Source organism: Lycorma delicatula, chromosome 1 (assembly GCF_047948215.1).
Source record: "Lycorma delicatula isolate Av1 chromosome 1, ASM4794821v1, whole genome shotgun sequence".
Taxonomy (NCBI): domain Eukaryota; kingdom Metazoa; phylum Arthropoda; class Insecta; order Hemiptera; family Fulgoridae; genus Lycorma; species Lycorma delicatula.
In genome coordinates this window covers 22,271,855-22,296,418 of record NC_134455.1, presented here as the reverse complement: position 1 = coordinate 22,296,418, position 24,564 = coordinate 22,271,855, and the positions used below count along the sequence as shown (strand labels likewise).

Genomic DNA, 24,564 nt, shown 5'->3' with positions numbered 1-24,564 from the left:
TAAAAAGCTACATTAATAGTTAAAACCCAGTTACAATCAACATATATCAACTACTGAATACTGTAATTTCACATTTTAAAATTTAACTATGTAGTGTTTTTTTAATATAAACAAAGTCTATCTATTATTGTATATCTAAATTATAGGAAATTGAAAATGCACTTTATAAGACAATATATTAAATTGTTTCTTTTAAAATAATGTTTATTCAAGTCGTAACATCATAAATGTTACATCAGGAGCGGTAGATATGCAGTTACATGGATAACAAAAAGTAACTGCATTTGCTTGGAAATAGAATCCTTAACAAAGGGAAACCTTGGTGAGAGCAGCACTGCAAAATAGAAAATTATAAATAAAAAGAAGTGATTGTAGAACCACTTTATAAATACACACATACACACACACACACACACACACACACACACACATACATTAATAATAACATTGATGCGAATGTGCAGATCAAATCTACAATAAGATGTCACTACATATTTAAATATATGTTAATTGAAGTATGCAAAAAAATTCAGCTTTATCTAATTAGTATATTATTTGAATAGTCATAAATAGAATAATATTGTTTCTGCAAGAGGAAATCTTTCAATTTAATTTTCTATAAATTGATTCAAACAAATTTAAAAAACTGAAACATATTAATGACTTTTTATACAGATTATTATGCTGTGCATACAAAAAATAAACAATTGTGTCTCTCTGATTTAATAAGTGAATAATGCTATTAAAAGTCAAAGGCAAATATTCCAAATCTGAAGTACATGCAAATTAAAAATTTATCAAAAATCAATTTACCAGTACCAAACAAAGATTTGTCAGTCAATTTTTGTATCTTGGAAATTCATCTGACTTTTTCAAGTAGCTCCCTTGAGTTTAACTTATATTTTTTTAGGAATTAAACATAGGCATAATAAATATTTAACAATGATGCCAACTTTAGTAGTTTAAATAAGATTTTAAATGAAATACTGTGGTTCAATTATGCTGTAAACAAAATCAATCTGATTCTAAGAAAATGGAATTGTCTAAAAATGCACACAAAAATTGTATACTATGAGAAATAAATATACCGCTTTTATCAGTAATGGGAGTGTTAGCACATATGATTAGCAGCAGTATTCTACTGTTTATCTACTACTTAGAAGCACATTATAATAGTTCTATATATATTTACAGTTAAGATGTTTATAATACATCCAATAGATGATTTTTTGAACTATTAATGCAGAATCCTGTTAAGTAAAAAATACATAAACAGTGGTGTCATTAATAAATAGGATAATAAAAAAATGGTGTACTATTTTGAGCAAGATCAAAAAAAATTTTAAATGATTATTTGTTTTTAAAAAATAAATGTTTGACAAGCATATTTTCTTGTTGTAAACACATCCATACAAATCTATTTACCAAAATTAAAAAGATATAGCCACACAAAGAAAAATCATTTCAACAACAAAATAATAAAGCTAAAATTAATAATAATAACAATAAAATAACAAACAAATAAATTACATGCTATATTGCATATATTACATTAAATTCATTTGAAACAATCATTTCATACACAAAGCCCCAATTTTGTTCAATTTTTACAATTTCTAATCGTTTCAATATCAGATGTTCATTCAATGCTGTATTTCTGTGTTTAATTTGGAAGAAAAATTAAAAAAAATAAAAAATCAGTTCAAAATTACTAATTAATGCTACTAAAATTAACATTTTTGACTAAGTATCATAAACAATGGTATCATTGATTAGACGTATATGATGATGAGTTATTTATCTCTTCCATCAGTAATAATAGAGGAAACTATAAGATTAACAAAATTCCATGGTGAAGTGATACTATCTCTGCTTTTCATTCAGGGATTCCAGTTTCAAATCTGATATTTCAGACACTATGATATTTAAGATATTTGATTTTTCTCATGATACAAAATACATTGCCATCCATTAAACTGTTATTGACCTTCCTCTGTATATATTTCATTATAATTTGTACTGCCTTGTTCTTGTTCAAAAAATTTCATATTAATATTGATTTTTGAGTTATAATTGAACATTACTTTTTTCAGATTATTTTACTTATACATGTAGATAATCAAAAATTTTATTTTAAATTCAATTTAGACAATAGGTTGGAATTAGATAATTCCAGCTACATTACAAAATCTGATCAACAATAACATTTTCTAAAGATAGCTATAACACTATCATTAAATGCGATCTAGAGAATAGCAATAATAAAAAAAAAACTGTAAAATAATAATTTACTCAAATTTTTTCCAGAATTTTGTACCGTGTTTACTTATGCAGTAGAAGGGAAAAGTTACGCAATAAACTATCTTTTTCATAACCTTCTATGTTGTTCTCTAAGGTATTATGATAACGTTGTCAGTTTTTTTAAACATGAAGGTTTTGAACTCAAATTCTGGCCAAGCCTAGCATTTATCATGTAAACTTCAAAATTAATCTCTTATACACAACTACAATAATTGGAAAATGCTTCTTGTTTCTTGGGAAAATAGAGATACACAAATATACAAAAAAAAGACAAGACATATAATTTTCTTTTGAGAAAACTTAAAAGCCATTTAAGGATCTAAACAACTCCAATGATAAGTACAATGAACTCTCTTGAATATTTATTCATTTACAGTATATATATATATATATGCACAAATACATCTTCACAATGTAAAAAAAAAGAGACCAAATACATATTAATTGATCATAATAAATACATTAGTATTTACAACCAAGGCTTGATCAAGATAGATAAAACTGTTAATAGAAAAATCATAAACTCTATGAGAAGGTAAGATCTAACAAAGTTTCATGCAATGTACAATTCCACCCCAAAAGAAATAAAGATATAAAATAGGTCTAAGAAAATTAGTGATCATAACTGAAATTAATTTTTTAGAATCAAAATCATAATCATTTGAAGAACAAATTTTCTAATGTAAAAAAAAAAAAAAACTGAAACTTACAACAGTCATTCAGCTTGCATTATCATCTTTTATGGGCAATTCAAAAACATTTTTAAATATTTCATTCAAGTTTTACATATAACAAAATGTGTTTATTTCAAATAATTAATAAACATAGAACATGAATAAACATTATAATAAGCTTATAGTTAACACATCATAATATGAAATTAAGAAAATATCACATAATATAAATTACTATTAAACAACATAAGAAAATACCCAGCACATTGTTTTGATTTATTTAAAACTATGGAAACTAGAACACTTACAATACCTTAGCCAGCATTCTATGATATATTTATTACACAATTGAACAGTTGTAATGGTGACAACTGGAAGATGTCTGGACAATTTTAATGAGATAGTAATTTTTAAAAGTAATTTACAAAGTTCCAGAGATATGCCAAAAAGATTCATATCAATAAAATATTATATAAACCCATGACATATGGTACATGGGAACTGTCTCAATATATATGACAAGTAATAAATATTTATAATAGAAAATAATACTGTATTAACATGTGTAGTTCATCCTTTCAAGTTAAATACCCTAATTTTTTAACAAACTTTCAGTAAAATGTGTTTCAGATGGCTGTATATTAAGTTTCTTTTCTTATGGAGACACTTTGTAATGAACATAAACAAACAGAATGGCACTTGTTCACCGAATACTCTAGAGTTAGTTTAAAAGTTGTTTCTGCATAATGGCAACAAATTCCCATAGTATCTGCGGCTAACTCTGCTAGTATGAAAGAAACATATGAAAACTTTAAATTTATATTGGAAAAGCTTCAATATTCAGTATGAATAATGAATAATTCAGTATGAATTCAGAGTATGAATGGAATATTTGTGGTGATTTGAAGGTAATTGCACTTATTCTTGGTTTGCAGCTCGGTTACACAAAGTACTGCTGTTTTTTTGTGTAAATGGGATAGTAGGGACAGACAAAACAATTTCCTTAGAAAAAAAGTGGCCTAAACGCGAATCACTCATTCCTGAACAGAAAGATGTGAAACATGACCCATTGTGTAATCTTAAAAATGTGCATCTACCTACGTTACACATCAAACTAAGATTAATGAAGAATTTTGTCAAGGACATGGACAATACTCGTAGTTTCATGTACTTAAAACAGAAGTTTCCTAAAATTAGTGATGTAAAAATTAAAGGAGGAATATTTGTGGGTCCACAAATATGACCACTAATGCATGATGAAAAGTTTGAGGAAATATTGAATCCACGAGAGAAAACAGAATGGCAAACATTCAAAAATGTTACTCAAGAGTTTTTTGGGAAATCGAAAGGAGCAAAATTACCGTGATACTGTCAATGATCTTTTAAAAATTTGGGTAATAATATGTTCGTAAAGGCACACTTCCTGCACTTACACCTAGATTTCTTCCCAGAAAATCTTGGCACAGTGAGCAATGAGAATGAGGCACACTTTCATCAGATTTCAGCTATGGAAAAGATGTATCAAGGAAAATGGAATCCTAATATGCTGGCCGATTATTGTTGGACCATCAAGAGGAATGCTGCACAATCAAAATATAGCAGAAAATCATCATTTCTTACTTTCTAGATGAGTCAAATATTTGAATATTAAGAATGCAAAAAGTATTAAAATGTTTGAAATTATAGATGCCTGTCTCTCAGAAACCTTGTGTAATGGGAAAAAACCGATATCAGATTTAAATTCAATAGAAAAAATACTATTAGAAATACATATTTTTCTTCCTAGGGACAAAAAAAAATTACTTTTTATTCCCCAATGTTATTACTTAAATATGAAGAGTTAGGAAATCTAAAATTTTTGACATGAATTGAGTAAAAAGAGTAACAAAGGAGGGTAAGCGAGAAAAACTAAAAAAAAAAGAGATTCTAACATAATTTTTCATACGAATTTAGATTATAAAAGAGCTCAGTCACCACAGATTTATTTTTATTAGATAATCCGTTGAAAGAACAACAAATTTTTCATTGTTTTTCTTGAAGGAGATAAATTTTAAACAGTTGATAACTTTAAATATGGTAGTTCCAAACAAAACAATTTTAATGGCAAACCAAGACAAATTTACACTGAATGGACACTTTCAGAAACTCTTCTGACCTTCCAAGGACATCAAGAAGTTGACAAATATAATAAATTGATTTAGCACACATAACAAAATGAATTTATCAAATTATTGTAACAAATACACAGATCACTTCCTCATGTCCCTGTGCATGTGTAAATTGTATGGCCACAGCAAATAAAAATCACCTTGCACGCCTTATCTAATATAAGTAAAATATTCAAAAATAACAAACTTAAAACAACAGAAAATTTGACTTTTCTCTCCATGTAAAGAAAAGTGTTACTAAAACACAAAATTAATGGATGTTTTCTTTTCTCTTTAAAAACACAATTATGTTCCTCTACAATGAATGACAGAATAAATATGATTTTATAAAAATTAGCAATAAAAACACTTCAGAAAGGAACTTATTCAACAATCACACAAATAAATCTTTGCAAATAAAAATTGTCATGTATACAAAGTTACATATTTTTATGGTTTCTCTTGAACCCTTATGACGACAGTAGAAATTTCAGAAACAATTTTTTACTCATTTAATGGTGGTTTTGAAAAGTTGTAATGACAACTTTGAATCTTTTCTATTAACAGGCAGCATTTTTAAAATTATATAAATAATGTAAGCATACCTTTTTACACACCTATGCTTCAATCAGAAATGTTTATTATGTACATCAGAATATGCAGTTAATTAAATAAATAATATTGTGAATATTACTCTAATTAAATGCATTATGTAAACAATAAAACAATAAAAATTAAAACCAAAAAGAGAAAGGCGATTGAAATAAATTTGAAATTTTGATTTAAAAAAAAAGAAGAGATAATGAAATCAAAAGTAAAGTAAAAACAGTAAACAATAATTCATGCTAACAAATGCATTCCTGAACTTGTACTAATATATTCTAAGAAATCCAACGAAAAGGTAATCTAACACTTACATTTACAGAAAATACTGCCAATTAATGGAAACGGTTCTCAAGTTTTTTTTAAATACCTAATTTCATTAATTTACTCTTTTTTATCTATTTCATTCTATTATTTAAATGTAGACAAACCTAACAATAGACTGGTTATATTATTCAGTTAAATTCACCCTTTTAGAAAACCTTGAACATTAACTAATTTTTATAACTGTTAAAAAATTCACTTAATATAGTAGAACCAATACCTTCTTCAAATGGTGTATAACAACCGATTCGGTATGTTCCATCAGCAAGTGAAGTAATATGGTTTTCTGTGAGAGACCGAGATGGATTGGTTATAGTACATGTCACTTTACGATCTTCTACTTTTCCAATTGCACCAGAATCCACCAGACACCTGTAACAGAAGAACTTAATAATGTATTATACATAAAAAATTAACTATTTTATTTATTTTATTTCATTTGATTATATTATTTTAGACTAGAACCTAAATGTACCTCCTACAGTAAAATAGTATTTTTTCTGTAACTGCAAATTCTGATAATAAAAATTATCAGAGATCATACTACCTTCAGGTGTTTTTCACTTCTTGAAAAAAAATTTAAATTAAATTGGAATAATTATGACTTTCTCATAGTTTAACTCGCTGATTATAATAATTAAATTTTATTACATTTATATATCCTCAGTTTAATTATTTCAGCAGTTTTTTGTCAATTATAGATTCCAGTAACATGCAGTGAAACTGTACTCAACATTGTTTAAGTCTGTGAACTATGGGAACTAGATTATGCCTGCACAACCATTTAATATGGCTGTGCAGGCATTAGGAAATTGATCATTATTACCATTGGCGTTATTAAGAGAATCACCAAGTTTGATGTTATCTGATTTAAGAGAGGTAACATAACTAAAAATCTACCATCCTTGTTTCTAATTGTATTTTCTATGAAATTCCTTTCACATATTGAGTTATCAGGAGAGGTTTGTTTGATTAAAATAGGTTCTTCTACTTCCCAGAAATTTTCTATCTGTGATGAAAGAAGTTTATTGTCATTACGAATGAAAAAAGAAGAAACGGAATTGTTACGTGTCACATTTAAAGGAAGTTTTCCAGCTAATATATATCCTAGTCTTGTTTCTTGTATCAAGGGAAAATGCTGGTTACGTATAAATTTATTCAGCAGAATAAGGTTTAGGAAGTACTGTGCACCTAAAAGGACATCAATATTTGAAGAAATGTTAAAGTTTGGGTCCACAAGAAATAAGTTTTCAGGTAAATTAAGATGATGAATAAAATGATTTAGCAGAAAGATTGTCAGTTAGGTTAGGTAATACAGCACAAACAATGTAATGTAAAGTTCTCAATGCGAGAGTATAGTTTAACTGTGACACTGTAATTTGATTGACATAATGAGTTATTAATTCCAGAAATAGGAAGATTATTTTTTGTTAGTTAGCCCAATTTTACGAGCAAATTCCATTGTGCAGAAATTGGCTTGACTGCCTGAATCAAGCAACACTCTATGTCTGATAATTTCCATGTTTGTCCACAGTATTGCACACAGCAGTAGACAATAAAACATTTTTGTTTGTAATTTTAATGCACGATAAGTATTATTTTCAGGCTTAAAGCTAGATTTATTAATTTCCTCTGTATGGATTAAGGAATGATGCTTTTTGCAACATATTTTACATACATGCTTATTCATACAATTATTTACAGAGTGACCTGTTTGAAAACAATTAAAGCAACACTTATTCTGGACTAAAAATTCCTTGCGTTCATCTACTGTTAAATCAAGAAATTTTTTACATGTATATAAATAAAGATCGGATTTACACATAGTACATTGAATAATTTTTGAATTTGCATGGTAACTAACTAAATTTCTTCTGTATATTTTATTTGTATTGTTATATTTCCCTTGACCTTTAAGGGGTTTGTTAAATACTTGTTTGTTAAAAGAGTGAGTGTTATTTGATTGCAAATTATACTCAAGTTTAGCTGCAACATTTTCAAGTATTTGTCTTCTATTATTAAGAAACTCAACAAAGTTTTTGAAATTAGGAAAGTTTTCATCAGAAAGTCTTTCTTTCCAATTTTTGTAAATATTTTTGTCTAATTTTGATGCTAGTAATTGCATAACAATGAGCTCATTAGGATTAACAGGTAAATTCATTGCCTCCAATGAACTTATACAAGAATTAATTTTATTAATAAAATGATCTAAATTATCTGCAGATTCCTTTTCAATGAAACCAATTTTTAAAATATTTTCAATAAGATGAACAGAGATTATGCATTTATCATATCTTTTTTTAAGGAGATCTAAGGAGACTGAATAATTTTCCCTTATAATTGGTAAGTCTTTGATGATATTAAGGGCCTCATCTCTTAAAGATGACTAAGTAGTGTAATTTTTGAATATTGGATAGGTCATTTCTAGAATGAATTACGTCATTAAATGTATTAAAGTAATGCTGCCAGTCAAGTAAATTTCCACTAAAACATGGCACGGATGAAGTTCTACGCAAGAAGTACCTTATAAAAATAAACAATAAAAAAGGAAAGTAATGAAATGTAGTAGACATAATGAAGATGGACCATTGAATGTAAAAATAGGAAGAGAAAAGATTATGGGGGTAGAAGAATTTTGTTTTTTTTGGGAAGTAGAATTACTAAAGATGGACGTAGCAGGAGCAAAATAAAATGCCAAATAGCAGAGGTGAAACAAGCCTTCAGTCAGAAATATAATTTCTTTACATCGAAAATTAATTTAAACGTCACGAAAACGTTTTTGAAAGTTTATGTTTGGAGCGTAGCTTTATATGGAAGTGAAACTTGGACTACCGGAGTGCCTGAGAAGAAAAGATTAGAACCTTTTGAAATGCGGTGCTATAGGAGAATGTTAAAAATCAGACGGGTGGATAAATTGACAAATGAAGAGTTGTTGCATCAAATTGATAGAGATTAGCATTTGGAAAAATATAGTTACAAGAAGAGACAGACTGATAGGCCACATATTAAGGCATCCTGGAATAGTCGCTTTAATATTGGATGGACAAATAGAAGGAAAAAATTGTGCGGCAGGCAACGTTTGGAATATGTAAAACAGATTGTTAGGGATGTAGGATGTACGGAGTATACCGAAATGAAATGACTGGCACTATATAGGGAATCTCGGAGTGCTGCATCAAACCAGTCAAATGAGTGGACAAAAAAAAGTTCAGGTATTTGCTGATGCCATCAAAGTTTGGTTCAAGACCATGGATTTTGATGCTATACAACCATCAGGAAAAAATTTAAAAAGTCGCACCAATATCTTCATATAAACTTAAGTAAAACTTATTTTTTACAACATTGAAAACCCACAATCTCCGCCTAAGAAACATCATCTTGCAATAACAAGAAGTAACTGTGTTGACATTTTCCATAAATGAAGTCAAGGAATCAAATGTATCACTTTTTGCTGAAATGCTATAACTCTGACCAAAATATCTGGGCAAATAACACTTATATTTATCACAACCACTGTTCTCACAACTGCCGATCAAAGTATTCGTCTATTAAGTTGAAGTATTGCTGGCAGATTAAATTTTCAGTGAAAGCTACCTTAATTAAGGAAAACAGTAAACTGTGTAAGTCATAGAAAACATCTCTACCTGTTCTCAATCGACTGAGTACTGGGATTAATCTAACCACTCACCAGTAAACAGTCTTTTTAGATGCCATTTAAAAGCAATTACGTAAAATATTAAACAAAACAAAAATCGTGGTGATTTGAGATAAATTCCAATAACAGTCCTTTAATACGTAAAAATAATTGGAAAATGTAAATAAGAAAAGGACATGTTAAAAGGCTGCTTAAAGCATGTAGTAGCAATGTGCTGAGCAATGGGTCACCACTACTTAAACATCCTCCTGTTTTCTGTGGAACATTGTATATTAGATTACAAAATAAATAATTTACAATGTGTATCTGAAAATTAAACATCTACATTTGGTAACAAAAATGCGTCTTTGAATTTTTTTGCAATCTTCTTGATTTTTTCTAAAAATTCCTGACTTTTCCTTAGGAAAAGATTCCTTGACGTCACGATGTATTACTAAAAACACTAAAAATGTTAAACTGAAAGGGTAAGATTTCTAAAATATTTTAAAATACAAGAGATAGATCACATTTTATCTTTTATTTATGTTACGTGTTAAGATTCAAACCTAAAACCTGAATGTATACACACATCTCTACCACTCGTCACAATGTAGGTTAGGTTACTTGCATCTGATCACATTAGATTTTAGGAAAAGAATAGTGTATGTTTTAAATAAAAATCAACCTGTTTTCCATGGAACATTGTTTATTAGATTACAAAATAAATAATTTACAATGTATACCTGAAAATTAATTGACAATATTAATAATTAGGTGGATATTAAAGTTTAGACTTCACAGACACTGTACAATTCCAGCCTCAATGTAATACCATGGTTATACATTAACTGTATACATTAAGTAATTGCCAATAATTTACAGTAATTTAATCACTACACCGAATTATAATGCGTTACAATAAATAAAGTCTAACAATATTTAATTAAGCTGGTTCAGTATATAATAAATGAATCTTAACAAACACATTATAAAATTAAATTACATCATTCTGAAATTTTTTACATCGGGAACAAAATATTATTTATTAAAAACACATAAAAAACATAATTTATGATATAAACATATTTCTAAAACTGAATCGATTGCACTTTTTCTTTAACAAACTTCTTGTTCATTAATATTTTATTAAGCGACTTGCAAAAATAAAAATGATACAGTATTTGAATCTTTGAGGAAGCGCCTGCAGTCACAAATTAAGTTTTTATATGGAAAAATTATTAATGAAATATCCTTAATCCACTCCATGTTAATATTATTACTTTTGATACTTAAAAAACAGTTGACAATTTGGTCAATCTCTAGATTTTTCTGTTCCATGCAAATCTATCTGCATAGATTCGTTAAAATGTTTTCCTACTTCCATAAATGTAACTTTCTGTACGAGGTTAAAACAAAACGTAACTCATAAATCCATAACAATTTTTTATATTTAAAATTATTATAAATGATTTCGCTTAAATAAATTGTTTACGTCATAGAAATGGCACACAGCAAGGTTGACATTATTTACATCAATCTTCTTATAATTAAATTCTCTACAATTTATGTTTAAAAAATGTAAGATTTATCACCAATTTAACAATGTTATGTACGTCAAACGTAAAAAAGTGTGTTTTTGACCCTATTTTTGGCGTTTTACACAGGATATCTTAGAAACTAAGAGACATACAGTTCTAGAACCTATGTTTTTCGATTTCCCAGCTCAAAAACCATAAGAAACAATTGAATTTGCCCCTAAATTGACCTTCCCATAATTTCAGAAAGCCTTAATTTACCCAGAGGAACTGAAACTCGGGCGAAATCTTTCACCCTGTATAACTCGCTAACAAAGCGTTTTCAGACCTATGTTTATATGAACTTTTTTCTTATTTTTAGCCTCTAGAATGAGTTATCAAAGTATTGCCCTATCCTCCTGAATCACTCTGTATATACTTATATCTAGTTAATGTAACAGTCACACATTCTTATTATTAATGAAATAAGTCATAATAAATTCATATCGATAACAAAGTATAAGCTCATATTGAATACACTAATATCGAAAATACAAAACATTATAATTTACTTTATAAACAAAAATAATTACTAAAAAAATAATTTAAAATGTAAAACGACATGTAGGTTACTCTTATAAGAGAACAACCGATAATAAATAATTTACAAAACAAAAAGTAAAATGAAATTTAAGATATATACATGTCAACGCATTACGTTGTAAAAATACTTTAAATAAGATGTACAAATGTACATACCCACCACAAAAAAATTAGTGCACAGTTTTAAATATAATGTCTCTCATCATCGATATCAAATTTGAACTACAGGTATGTTTTAGTAAATAAATTCTTATTGAAATAAAGAATACAAACTAAAATGCTAACAAAATATATTGAAAAATAGCTTTAAACCTTAAACAAATTTTCGTTCTAGGTGTAGTGCAAATCGATATTCTTAAACATCTTAAAGCCATAGAATTCTTTAGTCTTAAATAACGCCATAGAAATTTACAATTTAAAAATTTTCAATAATTCGGATCGCTTGCCGAAAAGTGAATTAAAAAAAAATACATCTTTCAGTCTCTATTATAAATAAATAATTACGTCCACTATAATAAATACAACGTATACTTATGTTCTGTCATGTACTGATACCGATTCAAACTTAGAAAATTAAGAATTTTAATTTCTTTCATCATAAAACAGAATCTTTTTATATTAAATTTAAAAAAAATTTGTACTGGACAAAAGCCAATATATTTTAAATAAATAAATAAAGTTTTTAAAATAAAATTTAATTTAACCCTATATTATTTATGCGAACATATTTTTATAACTGCAATGGAAAACTAGGAAATGAAGGATAAAAATTTATATATCTTCACCGGTAAACACATTATCAAAAAAAAGTTTTTTGATATCAAAAAACTTTACTTAGATAGGTTTTAGGCCCTTATTCAAAGAATAGTATGAAATGAATTTGATATTTTACTTAATAAGAAAGTTATAGCGATATTGGTTTTTTTTTAGAAAGCCCTGCCCATTTCCACCTCCATGGTCTGATTTTGCCCATGTTCACGAGAAAGTGAAATACATAGATATAGATATGCTAAAGACAAAAGTATAAACAATTTACCACCAACAGTACAGAATTCAATAATGCTTCTTACCTTATGTGCTTTCAAGGATTTCCCTCATCATCGGTTATAAAATTAAAACAAAATTGTTATGCAGCTAGGTAGCCACACTTACAGTACTGTTCACAAATTTTTTTTAATTTTATAATATTTAATATGACTACATATTTTTACACATTTACAATTTTATTCCTAATTTAATGTGCGATTGTTTAAAAGAAAGACTGTAGATGAGGGGGACCCTTGAAAGCACATAAGGTAAGAAGCATTATTGAATTCTGTACACTTAGTGGTAAACTGTTTATACTTTTGTCTTTGGTGTAATTAGTACAGGAGGGAATATGGACAAATACAATAACAAAAGAATTGGTTTTGCTAATAATATATATACACTTTTTGAACTTTTACCCATTGAAATAGGTAGCTTTCTTATGAAATCTACCTAAAAATAAGATTAAGATAATAAGACTTTTTCCAACTACTAGTCCCGTTCAAACAATATTCGACTATTTTTGAATAGTGTTGTATTCTAATGTTACATGAATAGTAGACCTTGTATTGAACTTAAATGAACTCTTAAACAAAACTTAATTAATAAAGTGAAAATAGGAATTTAAAAAAAAATCATAAAATTTATGTAAAGAAATGTATATTCCAATTAAAACAATTTGATCACATTGCATGTAAAATTTGGAAAATTAAGCCAAAATTACCTTATTGTATTGTAGTACTTTTTTGTTCGATATAAAATAAGATATTAATTTATGGTGTGTTTTACATTTAATCTACTTATGTTGTTTGGAAACTTGATTCAGTAGTTATAATAAGGATTCTAAAGTACAGAAGTAATAAAATATCGAAACACGATGTTAATCTACATCAGAGAGGACATCTGTGCATAACGCCTCTGTAATATATTTGTTCTGGACGATAATGCGAAAGTTTTTTCATGCTACAAAAAAAAAACTGCCTCAGTAATTATACTGATTTTTTTTAACCGTAACCGAATCAGTAATTTACTGAATCAATTGTCATATTTAGCTTCAGAAAATTTCCTTTCATAAGCTTCTTCAGTACTGAAATTAAAAAAAAAATTGTAATTTTTAAATTAAAATAAATAATTAAATTATTTTTAAAAGAATATACAAAACATTTAGAATATTTTTAAAATAATGAACTGAATACAGATTGCTAGTAATTTATAAATAACTTTTTGTTTAAATCATAACAATTCTTGCCGTTGCATTGGTAAATTAATTACTATTAAATATCCAAGATGGAATGTTACTTATTTGTTAAATACTCTATACTAGTTGTGAGAGCACTAAATCTCACAAACTTACTCAAAAAAGTAACTTACTGACCTGGAACTTCTTCAAAAGGGACACTACCATGTCAATCACAAAATATTTCAGCACCTGTTTTCCTTAAAAGGAGCTGTGATAGTAGCTATACTGTGATTGAAATTCTTTAGAATTTATTAGAAAACAATCACAATCCCTAACCCATCATATTACGATATATTATTCATATTCAATAAAAAAAATTCAATAATAGTGTTTGTTATCTCCCAACCCTGTAGGGGGAAGAACGGTAACGTCACCGGTCGCCACACCAAACCCTCCGTTCCGAGCCCCGAGGGACTTTACTGGATGTCGTCTTTAGACCCCTCTGATTACATCTCACAGTAATCAGCCAGGCCTGTCAGGATGCCACCGATGTAAAAGCCCCAAATCGAATCAAACAATAGCAATATAACTGTGGCACGATGCCATTACGCATACCTCCAACCTATCCATGCCTAGGCCGGAACCATAGCCACCCGGGATCCTGCCGTGATCAAATACCTCAACTGAACTCCCTCTGCAGACCTACAAAACCAACTGTATCTGTTGACTGTGGTGTTTGAATGTCTGTGAGGGTGTATTCCCCCTTCCATGAGTAATGCACATAAACTGTATCAAGAAGGGTAGGTAGCCAGGGGTGGTTTAGTCTGTAGTGTGCAGGAACATATACATATTTAATAACATCTTGCAAAACCTGTTAGTGAGCTCGACACTGCTCAAAATGGGGTTCTCTTCCACCTCTTTAAAAAAAAACCATACTACAAAAAAAACGGCTTGGAAGAAAACCAAGCGGATGGAACAAAACCTTGCGGATCATCCAGTTAATATGGAGATCCAGAAAGGAATGCATTCTCTCAAGTTCCCTAACAGCTCGTGAATATTTGACCTCATATAGAGACAGACATACAGGACGTGCTTCACCACTGTATCATCACTCCCAAAATCCAGGCATTGACTCGAATCCACCACCAAATGAAACCTAGCCAAACTCATCGATATACTGATTGGGGGAAACCCATCTAATCGCACCTACAACAGACACTATAGTTAATATACCATGCGTGTAGCAACCTGTGTGGGATTCGTCCCACCTGACCTGCCAAGAAACAAGGCTTAAATCTTCCATCTCCTACTTTCGTCTGATGTCAATAGGTTATTTACCTTGGAATGCAGTGTTCCTTACCCTCATTAGCCAAGATATCTTGGTTTGACTCCGGCTATAATACAGACTGCCTCCCGCGAGACTGTTCTATAACCATTTATAACAGCCAAAAAGAGGAGTCACTGGGCCTGTAGCAAAATGTATGCATAACACCTAAAAGCCAAGCGGTGAGCCCAGACAAGTGCAGCATATAGCATAACTGCCTCACTGATACCACACCTTTGTAAAGGATTGGGGGTAATTAAACCCCCCCAATCAGGACGAATGTCCTGAAATGTTATAACAACTCGTAAACAACTACATCATTCATAACAGAGTCCCTCTGTATGAAGTGATCCAACCAAAATATTTTTGGTTGTTTCATTATTTTTATTTGCTTATATGGTATTTCCATGTACAATGGCAACTCAAAAAAGGTCTTTTTTAATTATACACATAATTTAATCATTTTTAGAAGGCTAGATGTCGCTGGAAAAAGTAATACATCCACACTGTACGAGACTACAACACTGACTTTATCTATTTCTGTGAGCCATAGCTCCAATCAGTAGCCTACTGTTTCTATACAAATCTATATGAACTAAACCCTTTACCTGCTGTACTTAATTCTTGTCAAACTTTAAAAAATAGTTTTAATTTTTTCAAACTGTAATTTTTATTTAACTTTTAGTTTTTATTTAGTCAATTACCTTTTCAATTACATTTTAATTTAAAAATTAACTCTAAACCTTACTCGACATAAACACAAAATATCACATGACAGAACAAAGTGTTGTATTAATTAAGTCGATAAAATATACATTTTGTTAGATATTAAACGATGTGTTTAACACATTGTTTATAGCTTACATAATAATGGTTATAATAGTTTACAATTGTTTAAATTGAGTTTAGCAATGGTTTGTTTTTTAGAATGATTTTTGTTTACTTAACTTAAGTGATTTAAACAAATAAATGTTGTACACTATTAATCACTTATACGAGTGTAGCAGTTCGTGGTCAAGGTGCAACTGTCTCTCTCCCACTCACTGCAATGAAAGGTAGGTTGTCTAACAAAAAAGGTTTAAAAGTAAAGGACCCAAATTAAACAGGAGAACTTCATGAAAAAGAAATGTTTATGTTGCAAAGTTTCGGTATAATCCAGTCCTAAATCATTAAAGTTTATGCTAATGTTAATGTATCCTCCAGATGAGCTCTGCAGCAAAGCCAAGAGCTGATTTAAAAATTCACCGATGTAAATGTCTATTTGGGTGGTGTGATAACCAGAATCATTACAAGGCAGGTGTCTTCCCCTGCGGCGTTGGGATGGACCTCTATCCTAACCCACCAGATTGGTTGAGAGGTTAAACACATCACTGCAAATCAGCTGATTTCAAAGTCGAGTTTTCTAAGGTTCAAATCCTAGTAAATGCATTTTATTATGGATTTGAATGTTAGATTGTGGATACTGGTGTTCTTTGGTGGTTGGGTTTCAATTAACCACACATCTCGGGAACGATCAACCTGAGACTGTACAAGCTACATTTCATTCACATTAATCCTCTTAAATAAATAATACCTTACAGTGGTTCCAGAGGCTAAACATAAAATGAAATGTCCCCGTATCATGGTCTTTTTTTGGGAGTTTTAAAAAATTCTGTTTAAATTTTGTACTTGTAAAAGGTGAATGATATGAACATGTTTAGAAAGAGAAGAAAATGCAGTTTTTAATATATTATATGAAATACATGTTTTACCTAATTAAAAAATTGTGATATTATATAAATAAAAACTTGTGATACTATTGCTTTAAACATAATTAGCTTTAGTGTGATAAATTTTGAAACTGTAAGGTATACACAAAGCTACTGCACCACATGTACTTTACTTTCAGTAATTTTGTGAACTGAAGATAAGCCTAATACATCTCTAGTGTCTTTCAATTTGACACACAGATGATTTCTTTTCGTATAAACAGACTCGTTTCTTTTTATTAAATTTATTTTTGACAGTTCTTTCCAATAGGACATCAAGATTTGGTCTGTCGTTGACATAAAAAAAAGAAGAAAACAGCAGGCGAGCTGTAAAACCAGTTTGTGAATATTGTTATTTCCCTTGTCTAGATATCATAAAGTCAATGTAAAAGAAAAATTATGAATTTTTTTATTTTTACCAGTGTAAATTTTAAATTGAAGTACATACGGAGTTGATAAACAATATGTTTTATGCAATAAACACGAAATCTTATACTGCCTCTAAATCCACATATTCCCATCAAGTGTCAAATATTCTCTTGAGAAAAGCATGGATACTCAAAGATCAAATGGTTAAAAAAATACCTTGTTTCAGAATTCGAATCTTCACAAGAGTGGTATTCAGATAACATAACACGAAATACATCCAACGTTTTGGGATCGTGAATATCCAAATTTTGACAGAAAACGATATAACCTGACACTAAAATACAAACCAATAATTATTATTTTTACTTACGAATAAAACTAAATGTAACTACTTTGTTTACAATAAATTTAATACGCACATACAGGACCTTTAACCTCCAAACACCGAAACGAACCGTTTAGTTACTTGATATTTTCAAAAGAGTACGGAATAAACAAACGAATCATTCCAAATGAAGTAAAGAACGAACCGATGAGGTGTAACACCCAATGCGATCTGTATGAAATTTTTAACAAAATTAAATACGAATGCCCGTGGATTTCATGGGCTCCAGTCACTACGTAGATGTCAATAGTATATGAAATCCACGGGCTTAGGATTCAAAGTGTTAAAGGTAGAATAAATTCTGAAAAGATGTCAATTTGGACAACGGTCCAGTAGTTTAATTTTGTTATTGGTGTTAAATTAGCGACTATCTCGATAGCGATCTTCGGTGGATGATAAGTATGAACGAAAATGGAGTTGTAGTTTTGTACAGTCGCAGGTCGACCACCCCTAGAAATGTATGGTTAGTTGAAACCCAACAACCAAAGAGCACCGGCATCCACAATTTAGTGTTCAAATTCGTAAAAAAGTAACTGCCTTTTATACGATTTGGCCCTTAGAACTCTCGACTTCGAAATGAAGCTGATTTGCGATGAAGAGTTCACCACTAAACCAACACGGTGGATTCGTTTTAAGCCGATTAGCTGTAGCATTTAGGACTATTGTAACATCTAGTTGTGTACCTCCCCTTTTGATTGCAATCGACTTTTCCAAAAAAAATGCGTAAATTCAACAAAAAAAACTGGATTTTGGACGTTTTCTTAACTGAAATAATAAGCCCTGATTGGTTGTAGAATTACGGCCAAATAAAAGTATAATTAATGAATTATTTTGATCTTACAAGGGGAAGCTTAAAAGGGAAATATCGGTTCGAATTCGATATTGCTTAAATATATTATTATATTAATAATTATTAACTTGCGATTGTAAAAAAAGTTTTATAATAAATAATAATTTAATAATAATTAAAAAAAATATATGAAAAAAAATCATAAGTTATTAGTGGAATAAAATTTTCTGTTTTTAAAAATGTGTATACATAATTTAACATGCGTACAAGGAAGTCATATAGAGTCCACATCATAATTTTTATCTCACCTGTGGTTAAATTTAAATACAAAACGTATACAATAAATAATAAAAAGTTTTTTGCAGTTATCATACACTACCCTATTATAATTTTCAAGTTCTATGGTATACAATGAATCGGTACCAGTAAAAAGGACAATTGCAGTATAACCAAATCAATATTAAATTATTCAAACAGTAACAATTAAACAAACTGTAAATAAATGTAAAACTTACAATACTTCAGAGTTAATTGAAAGCTGCAAAAACAAATGATTAGCAGAATTCTGTCTTCCAATAGTAATACAGATTACTTCTGGAAGGCAGTTTTTAAACTGATGTTTAAAAAAAAATCTGATGATTTTAGTTGAAAATATAACTTTCTCTGGAATATGTCTTTCACCAGGTAAACATTTTGATTGTGTTAGAAGACAAAATAAGTTTGTATTAAGTATGGATTTGTTTTTGTTTGATATTTTGTATTAACTGTAGATTTTATACATTATTTTCTATTTTACATTATTTAGATCATTCACACAGAGTAATTGACAAATTTAAAATTTAATAAGATATAAAAATATTTCTTTTCAGTTATTAAAAAAAAAAAAAAATCATAAAAATTCAAGGACCTTCAAAGCCTGGCAATAGGGAGGTCATATATTTTATTGAGTACGTGAAACTTTTACTATTCCTATAATAGGCAAAATGGTGACATCTATTGGTTAATGCATGTATTAGAGTGTAGAGTCAACTGATGTCTTGACACTAAACTGGTTCTAACTGCCATAGAGCACTGATGTGCCAAACACAACACAGCAATGTAGCTTATTTCCTTTTACTATTAGTATTAATAAATATAGTTATTATTAATACTATATTTATTCACTGGCTAAAAACCCAGACCTCAACATTATCAATTTTGGGCTAATTAGCAAAATTTGGAAATATAGGAATTTTGATAGAGAGGTATTGAGTAAATACAGGTCATACAGCACTGAGTACTGCCATTTTGCATATTTATGATGATTTGCTGAGGTAGTAAACTTAATATAAAAAGAAACACAAGGTTTGGTTTATTCAAGAAATTTTAGGATCTGGACTTATATGTACACTGCCACTCATAATTTTGTTAATATGACATAGACAAGATAAATCAGTTTAGAAAAGGATTCCAACAAGTACAGCTACCGTATGATTAATTGAAGATAAATCTAAATCTTTGTGTAAAACTTTTACACCAGAAGATTCTGTCATAGTTACCCAAATGAAAACAAGATGTCCCAGTAAATTAGTGAGTACTTACTAATTTACTGGTACTTGTAAAGGCACTTTCTTTTACATTGATTTGAATACTAGATCATGGATACTGATGTCCTTTGGTGGTTGGGTTTCAATTAACCACATATCTCAGGAACGGTCGAACTGAGACTGTACAAGACTACACTTCATTTACACTCATACATATCATCTTCATCATCCTGAACAGTAATTCCCTGACGCTAAACAGGAAAAAGAAAGAAAAAGATATAAATAAGAGGAAAATGTAATTAATTCTCTTCTTCACTCATTAACGTAATCCTCTTTATCATAGTTGTACTACTAACATTGTTCTAAAACAAGTTGATAATGCAAGAGATTGTGGATTTATTTTGAAATTCATTTCATTATTAATTTACAGATGTCCAGACTTCAACAAAGGGACATTTTTATAAGGGAAGATATATTAGTATACTTTTATTATGCTCCCTTGTACAAAATGTGATTGTATATAGTCCTGGGATTTAAAATCCATGTCATGATCATGGCACTGTCATATGTGTCCAACATTGGTCTCAAATTTGCTTCACACATTGACTCCAATGTTTGCCATAGTACGCTCTTGTCTCCTCATGTATTCAATGTTGGAGGCAATGCAAAGTCTCTTTTTCAAATGCAGTAGTCTTTGCAATGAAAATTATACAATTGGTGCAGTTGCAACAGCCGCCAATGTGATCTCTTTTGCCTCTTGTTTGTTATATAAGAAAAAGAAAGAAAAATTATGCAGAAGGTGATACTTTCAATTAGATTTAAGAAAGGTAATAATTTTATTAAAATACAGTATATGAACTGCTGGAGTTGACGAGCCACTCAGTAAGCTGATGCTGTGAAACATGTCCATTGATTGATGTATGGTGCAGACAAGTCATGAGCTTCAACTCAGAAGGCATTAATAAAAAGTAATTGAGGACACTTATTACGTACACAATGTGTAGGATGCAGAAAATTAAAAGTGTTTTTTTATTTGTATTATTTAAAACTGCATCAACAGAGTAACATCGGTTCTTCAAAACAACTTTTTTTAATTGTATTTAAAATAGGTTGTAAGAAATGCAAGATCAATTAAAAAAATATATTCTCACTTCTAATCAATTACCTTACTAGTTTCTATGGTAGTGACATTAATAGAAATGTGTGGGACCGCTCTTCTGCCACGAACCGTCTAATGCTGCACAAATATCATGAATACTACCATTATCAATAATTACTTCCAATTCAGTTAGCTAGTGTAGAAGGAAATGATGTTGGGCTTTCAATATATCCGGATGATGCATGCTGCAAAGCCAAAAGCTGAGTTAAAAAATCAACGATGTAAATATCTACTGAGGCATTTACATTGGTGGCCATCTCGAGGCATGGCTTATTACTGTATGGTGTAATCAGTTAGAGGATCTAAAGATGACTCCTGTTAATGCCAATCAAGGCATGGAACATGGGGGGGAGTACGGTGACCGGAATAGTCACAAGGTGGGCGTCTTCCCTTACAGGGGGTTAGGATGTAAATCTGTTTCATGATTTCTAATTATTATCTCACTGCCAGAGTCAATTTTCTAATCATTCAGAAAACAATTTCACCAAATAATGCAGTGCAGCAGATAACCTTATTCCTATTGTCCTCTTATCCAGAAAAAATTAATAAAGGCTAAGGATGAAGAAAAGAAATGAGGAACCCACAAGTGTATTTTTTTACAAGGTCTGGATATTTTATTGTCTTATCCAGGACTGTTTGTTATCGTCCCTTACAGGAATCCTAACAGTAAGAATGGTTAACTTATTCCCTCTATTCCTTCGTTGCACAACTTTAACCGAATCAAAATGAATTAAGTTAAGGCCATAAATTTACTCTTTTTCACATATCTCATCATCATATCTTTTTCACAATCAATCACATTTCTTAAGTCGATCAAAACCATTTTAGTATAGTTTAGAAAAAGTTAACAAATAATGTTCACTATTTCTACATGTGATGTCTGATGTAGAGTTGACACTGCTAATAGAACTTCGGAGGGGATAGAGTACTGTGACTGGACACCAGTGGTAGCAAGAAGTTTGTCACCATCCATCTATAATCCCTCTAAAATGAGCTTTCTAAACTTTGGTAAATAATATTATTTACCATACAATCGATCAAACAAATAGTTTTATTTAGTTCCTTAAGCATACAGAATGTCTTCCTATTATTTTTTTTTCTATTCAAATTGATGTTTAACACTAGCCCTCTGATTCCAAAAAAACTGCAAAAAAAGCAAAAGTTTTCTTTTGTTACCATTGTTATGTCATTTGACTTTTGAAATTTTACTTAACAAAAGAATATTTGATTCTAATTTAGGAAAGTAGTTTGTTTAGCTTATGTTTTGCATCTCAACCCACTGGGTTGGTCTAGTGGTGAACGCATCCTCCCAAATCAGCTGATTTGGAAGTCAAGAGTTCTAGTAAAGGCAGTTACTTTTATAGGGATTTGAATACTAGACTGTGGATACCGGTGTTCTTTGGTGGTCCAAAGTTAGGGTCTAATGGGTCCATTAGGTATTTCTTCAGAGGATGAGATGAATGATTTGAATAGTGTGTGAAAATGCCATGCCTGACTGGGGTTCGAACCCGAGACCTCTGTATGAAAAGTCAAAACGTTACCACTCAACCCACAGAGGCAGGCATTCTTTGGTAGTTTTGGTTTCAATTAACCACACACCTCAGGAATGGTTGAACTGAGACTGCACAAGATTACATTTCATTTACACTCATACATATATTCTCATTCATCCTCTGAAGTAATACTTAAATTCCTGGATGCTAAACAGAAAAAAGTTCTTCCATCTCATTTTTAGAAGTTGCAAATACATTATGTTGTTTTATTTTTAAATTGTTTTTAACAATTCGATAACTATTAAATAAAATTTATAGGGTGTTAAAATCATGGAAACTGAAAAATGGATGCAGAACTTCTCACATTGTATTGATTAAAGATGTACTTTCATCTACGTGTAAAAATTCAACAGGATGTTTAATTTTTGTTTGTCATATGCAACTTCAGCAATATCAAAAACAGTCGGCTAACTTATAGACATATTAATATATAGTTTTTATTCTTTTTTTTCTAAATATAATGTGATACTCCTACCTACGATCAAGCTTTTGCGTTGTAGGCAAAATATTTTCATATAACACTAAAATAATATCAAAAACAGCAGGCTAAACTTATCAACATACTAATATGATTAAATGTATGTGTGTTAAATTAGAAAAACATTGCTTGGAATTTGGCATAACCTACAAATGTTACCTGAACTTAAAAATAAACTAGCACTTCGTTCTACATTAACACATGCTTTTTTCCATCTCTTCCTGGATGAGTTGCAGTTTTTAAACTATATTAACTATATATTTTGTTTTTTGAGGCCTTTTTGTAGTTAACAAAAATAAAACAACAAACGAACGATCATCACAAACTATTAGTAGAAATTCACACCCAGTGGTTACTTGAAGTTGCAATAATAATTCTAGCAGTAAAGCAAATATAAAAAATAATTCTTTTTACCATAAAATAGCCCTCTGAAAGCCAATATTAGAAATTATAGAAATATTGTAAATTATTCAAAAATAATACTAAATTACGCGAAAGGTAATATTTCTGGGGACGAAAAATCACAATGATTTTAACTCTCATCGGTATGATTTTTACTAACTTAGCATGGCGCCTTGTTGAATTGGACTGCACACTTATTACAAGTAAGTTAAATATTGGTTACAATCAACCTAGCTGCAAATCCAAGCGGTCCTTAAAGTTGCAGTTGAAGTGGGAGACTGGAAGTTATACTCAGCTCCCAAACGGGCCAGACCTGAGTTCCTCTGGGACATTATTTATTCTCGCTGGTAGCACTCCATCCATCTATAATCCCTCTAAAATGAGCTTTCTAAACTTTGATAAATAATATTATTTACCGTACAATTGATCAAACAGGTAGTTTTATTTCCTTAAGTAACTACAGAATGTCTCCCTACTACAGTTACAAATGAAAGATGAATCTGAAATATGAAAAATTCCAATTCTGATAAAGATGATAAATACAAATATTCAAGAATTATTTTCCTATTCCAAAATTGATGTTTAATACTGTTTAATTGCAAAATTTTGCTTTTGATACCTTCATTATGTCATTCCACTTTTGAAATTTTGGTACTTGATAAAACAATTTAATTCTAATTTAGTAAAGTTGAGTTTGTTTGGCTTAGGTTTTCAATCTCATTTTTAGGAGTTGCAAATACAGTACGATCTTGCAATTTTAAATTGTTTTAAAAAATTTGTTATTAAATAAAATTTACACAGTGTTAAAATCACAGAAACTGAAT

At 29.7% G+C, this 24,564-nt stretch overlaps 1 protein-coding gene across 5 annotated transcripts; it reads right to left on the bottom strand.

Annotated features, from left to right (window-relative positions):
- LOC142331029 (uncharacterized) lies at positions 1-23,635 on the bottom strand. Of its 5 annotated transcripts, none has more exons than XR_012757901.1 (3): positions 23,498-23,635; positions 6,270-6,421; positions 1-334 (listed from the first exon to the last, which is right to left on the bottom strand). XR_012757901.1 is itself a non-coding variant. In XM_075376748.1 (3 exons), coding segments are annotated over exons 1-3 (258 nt in total). In that variant the 5' UTR covers positions 17,869-17,931; the 3' UTR covers positions 1-230. The 5 variants fall into 5 exon arrangements, 2 of the variants coding, with proteins under 2 accessions (XP_075232863.1, XP_075232778.1); XR_012757896.1 differs by lacking the exon at positions 23,498-23,635 and adding an exon at positions 17,818-17,893; XR_012757913.1 differs by lacking the exon at positions 23,498-23,635 and adding an exon at positions 17,498-17,593.
- Between the last annotated feature and the right edge of the window lie 929 nt (positions 23,636-24,564).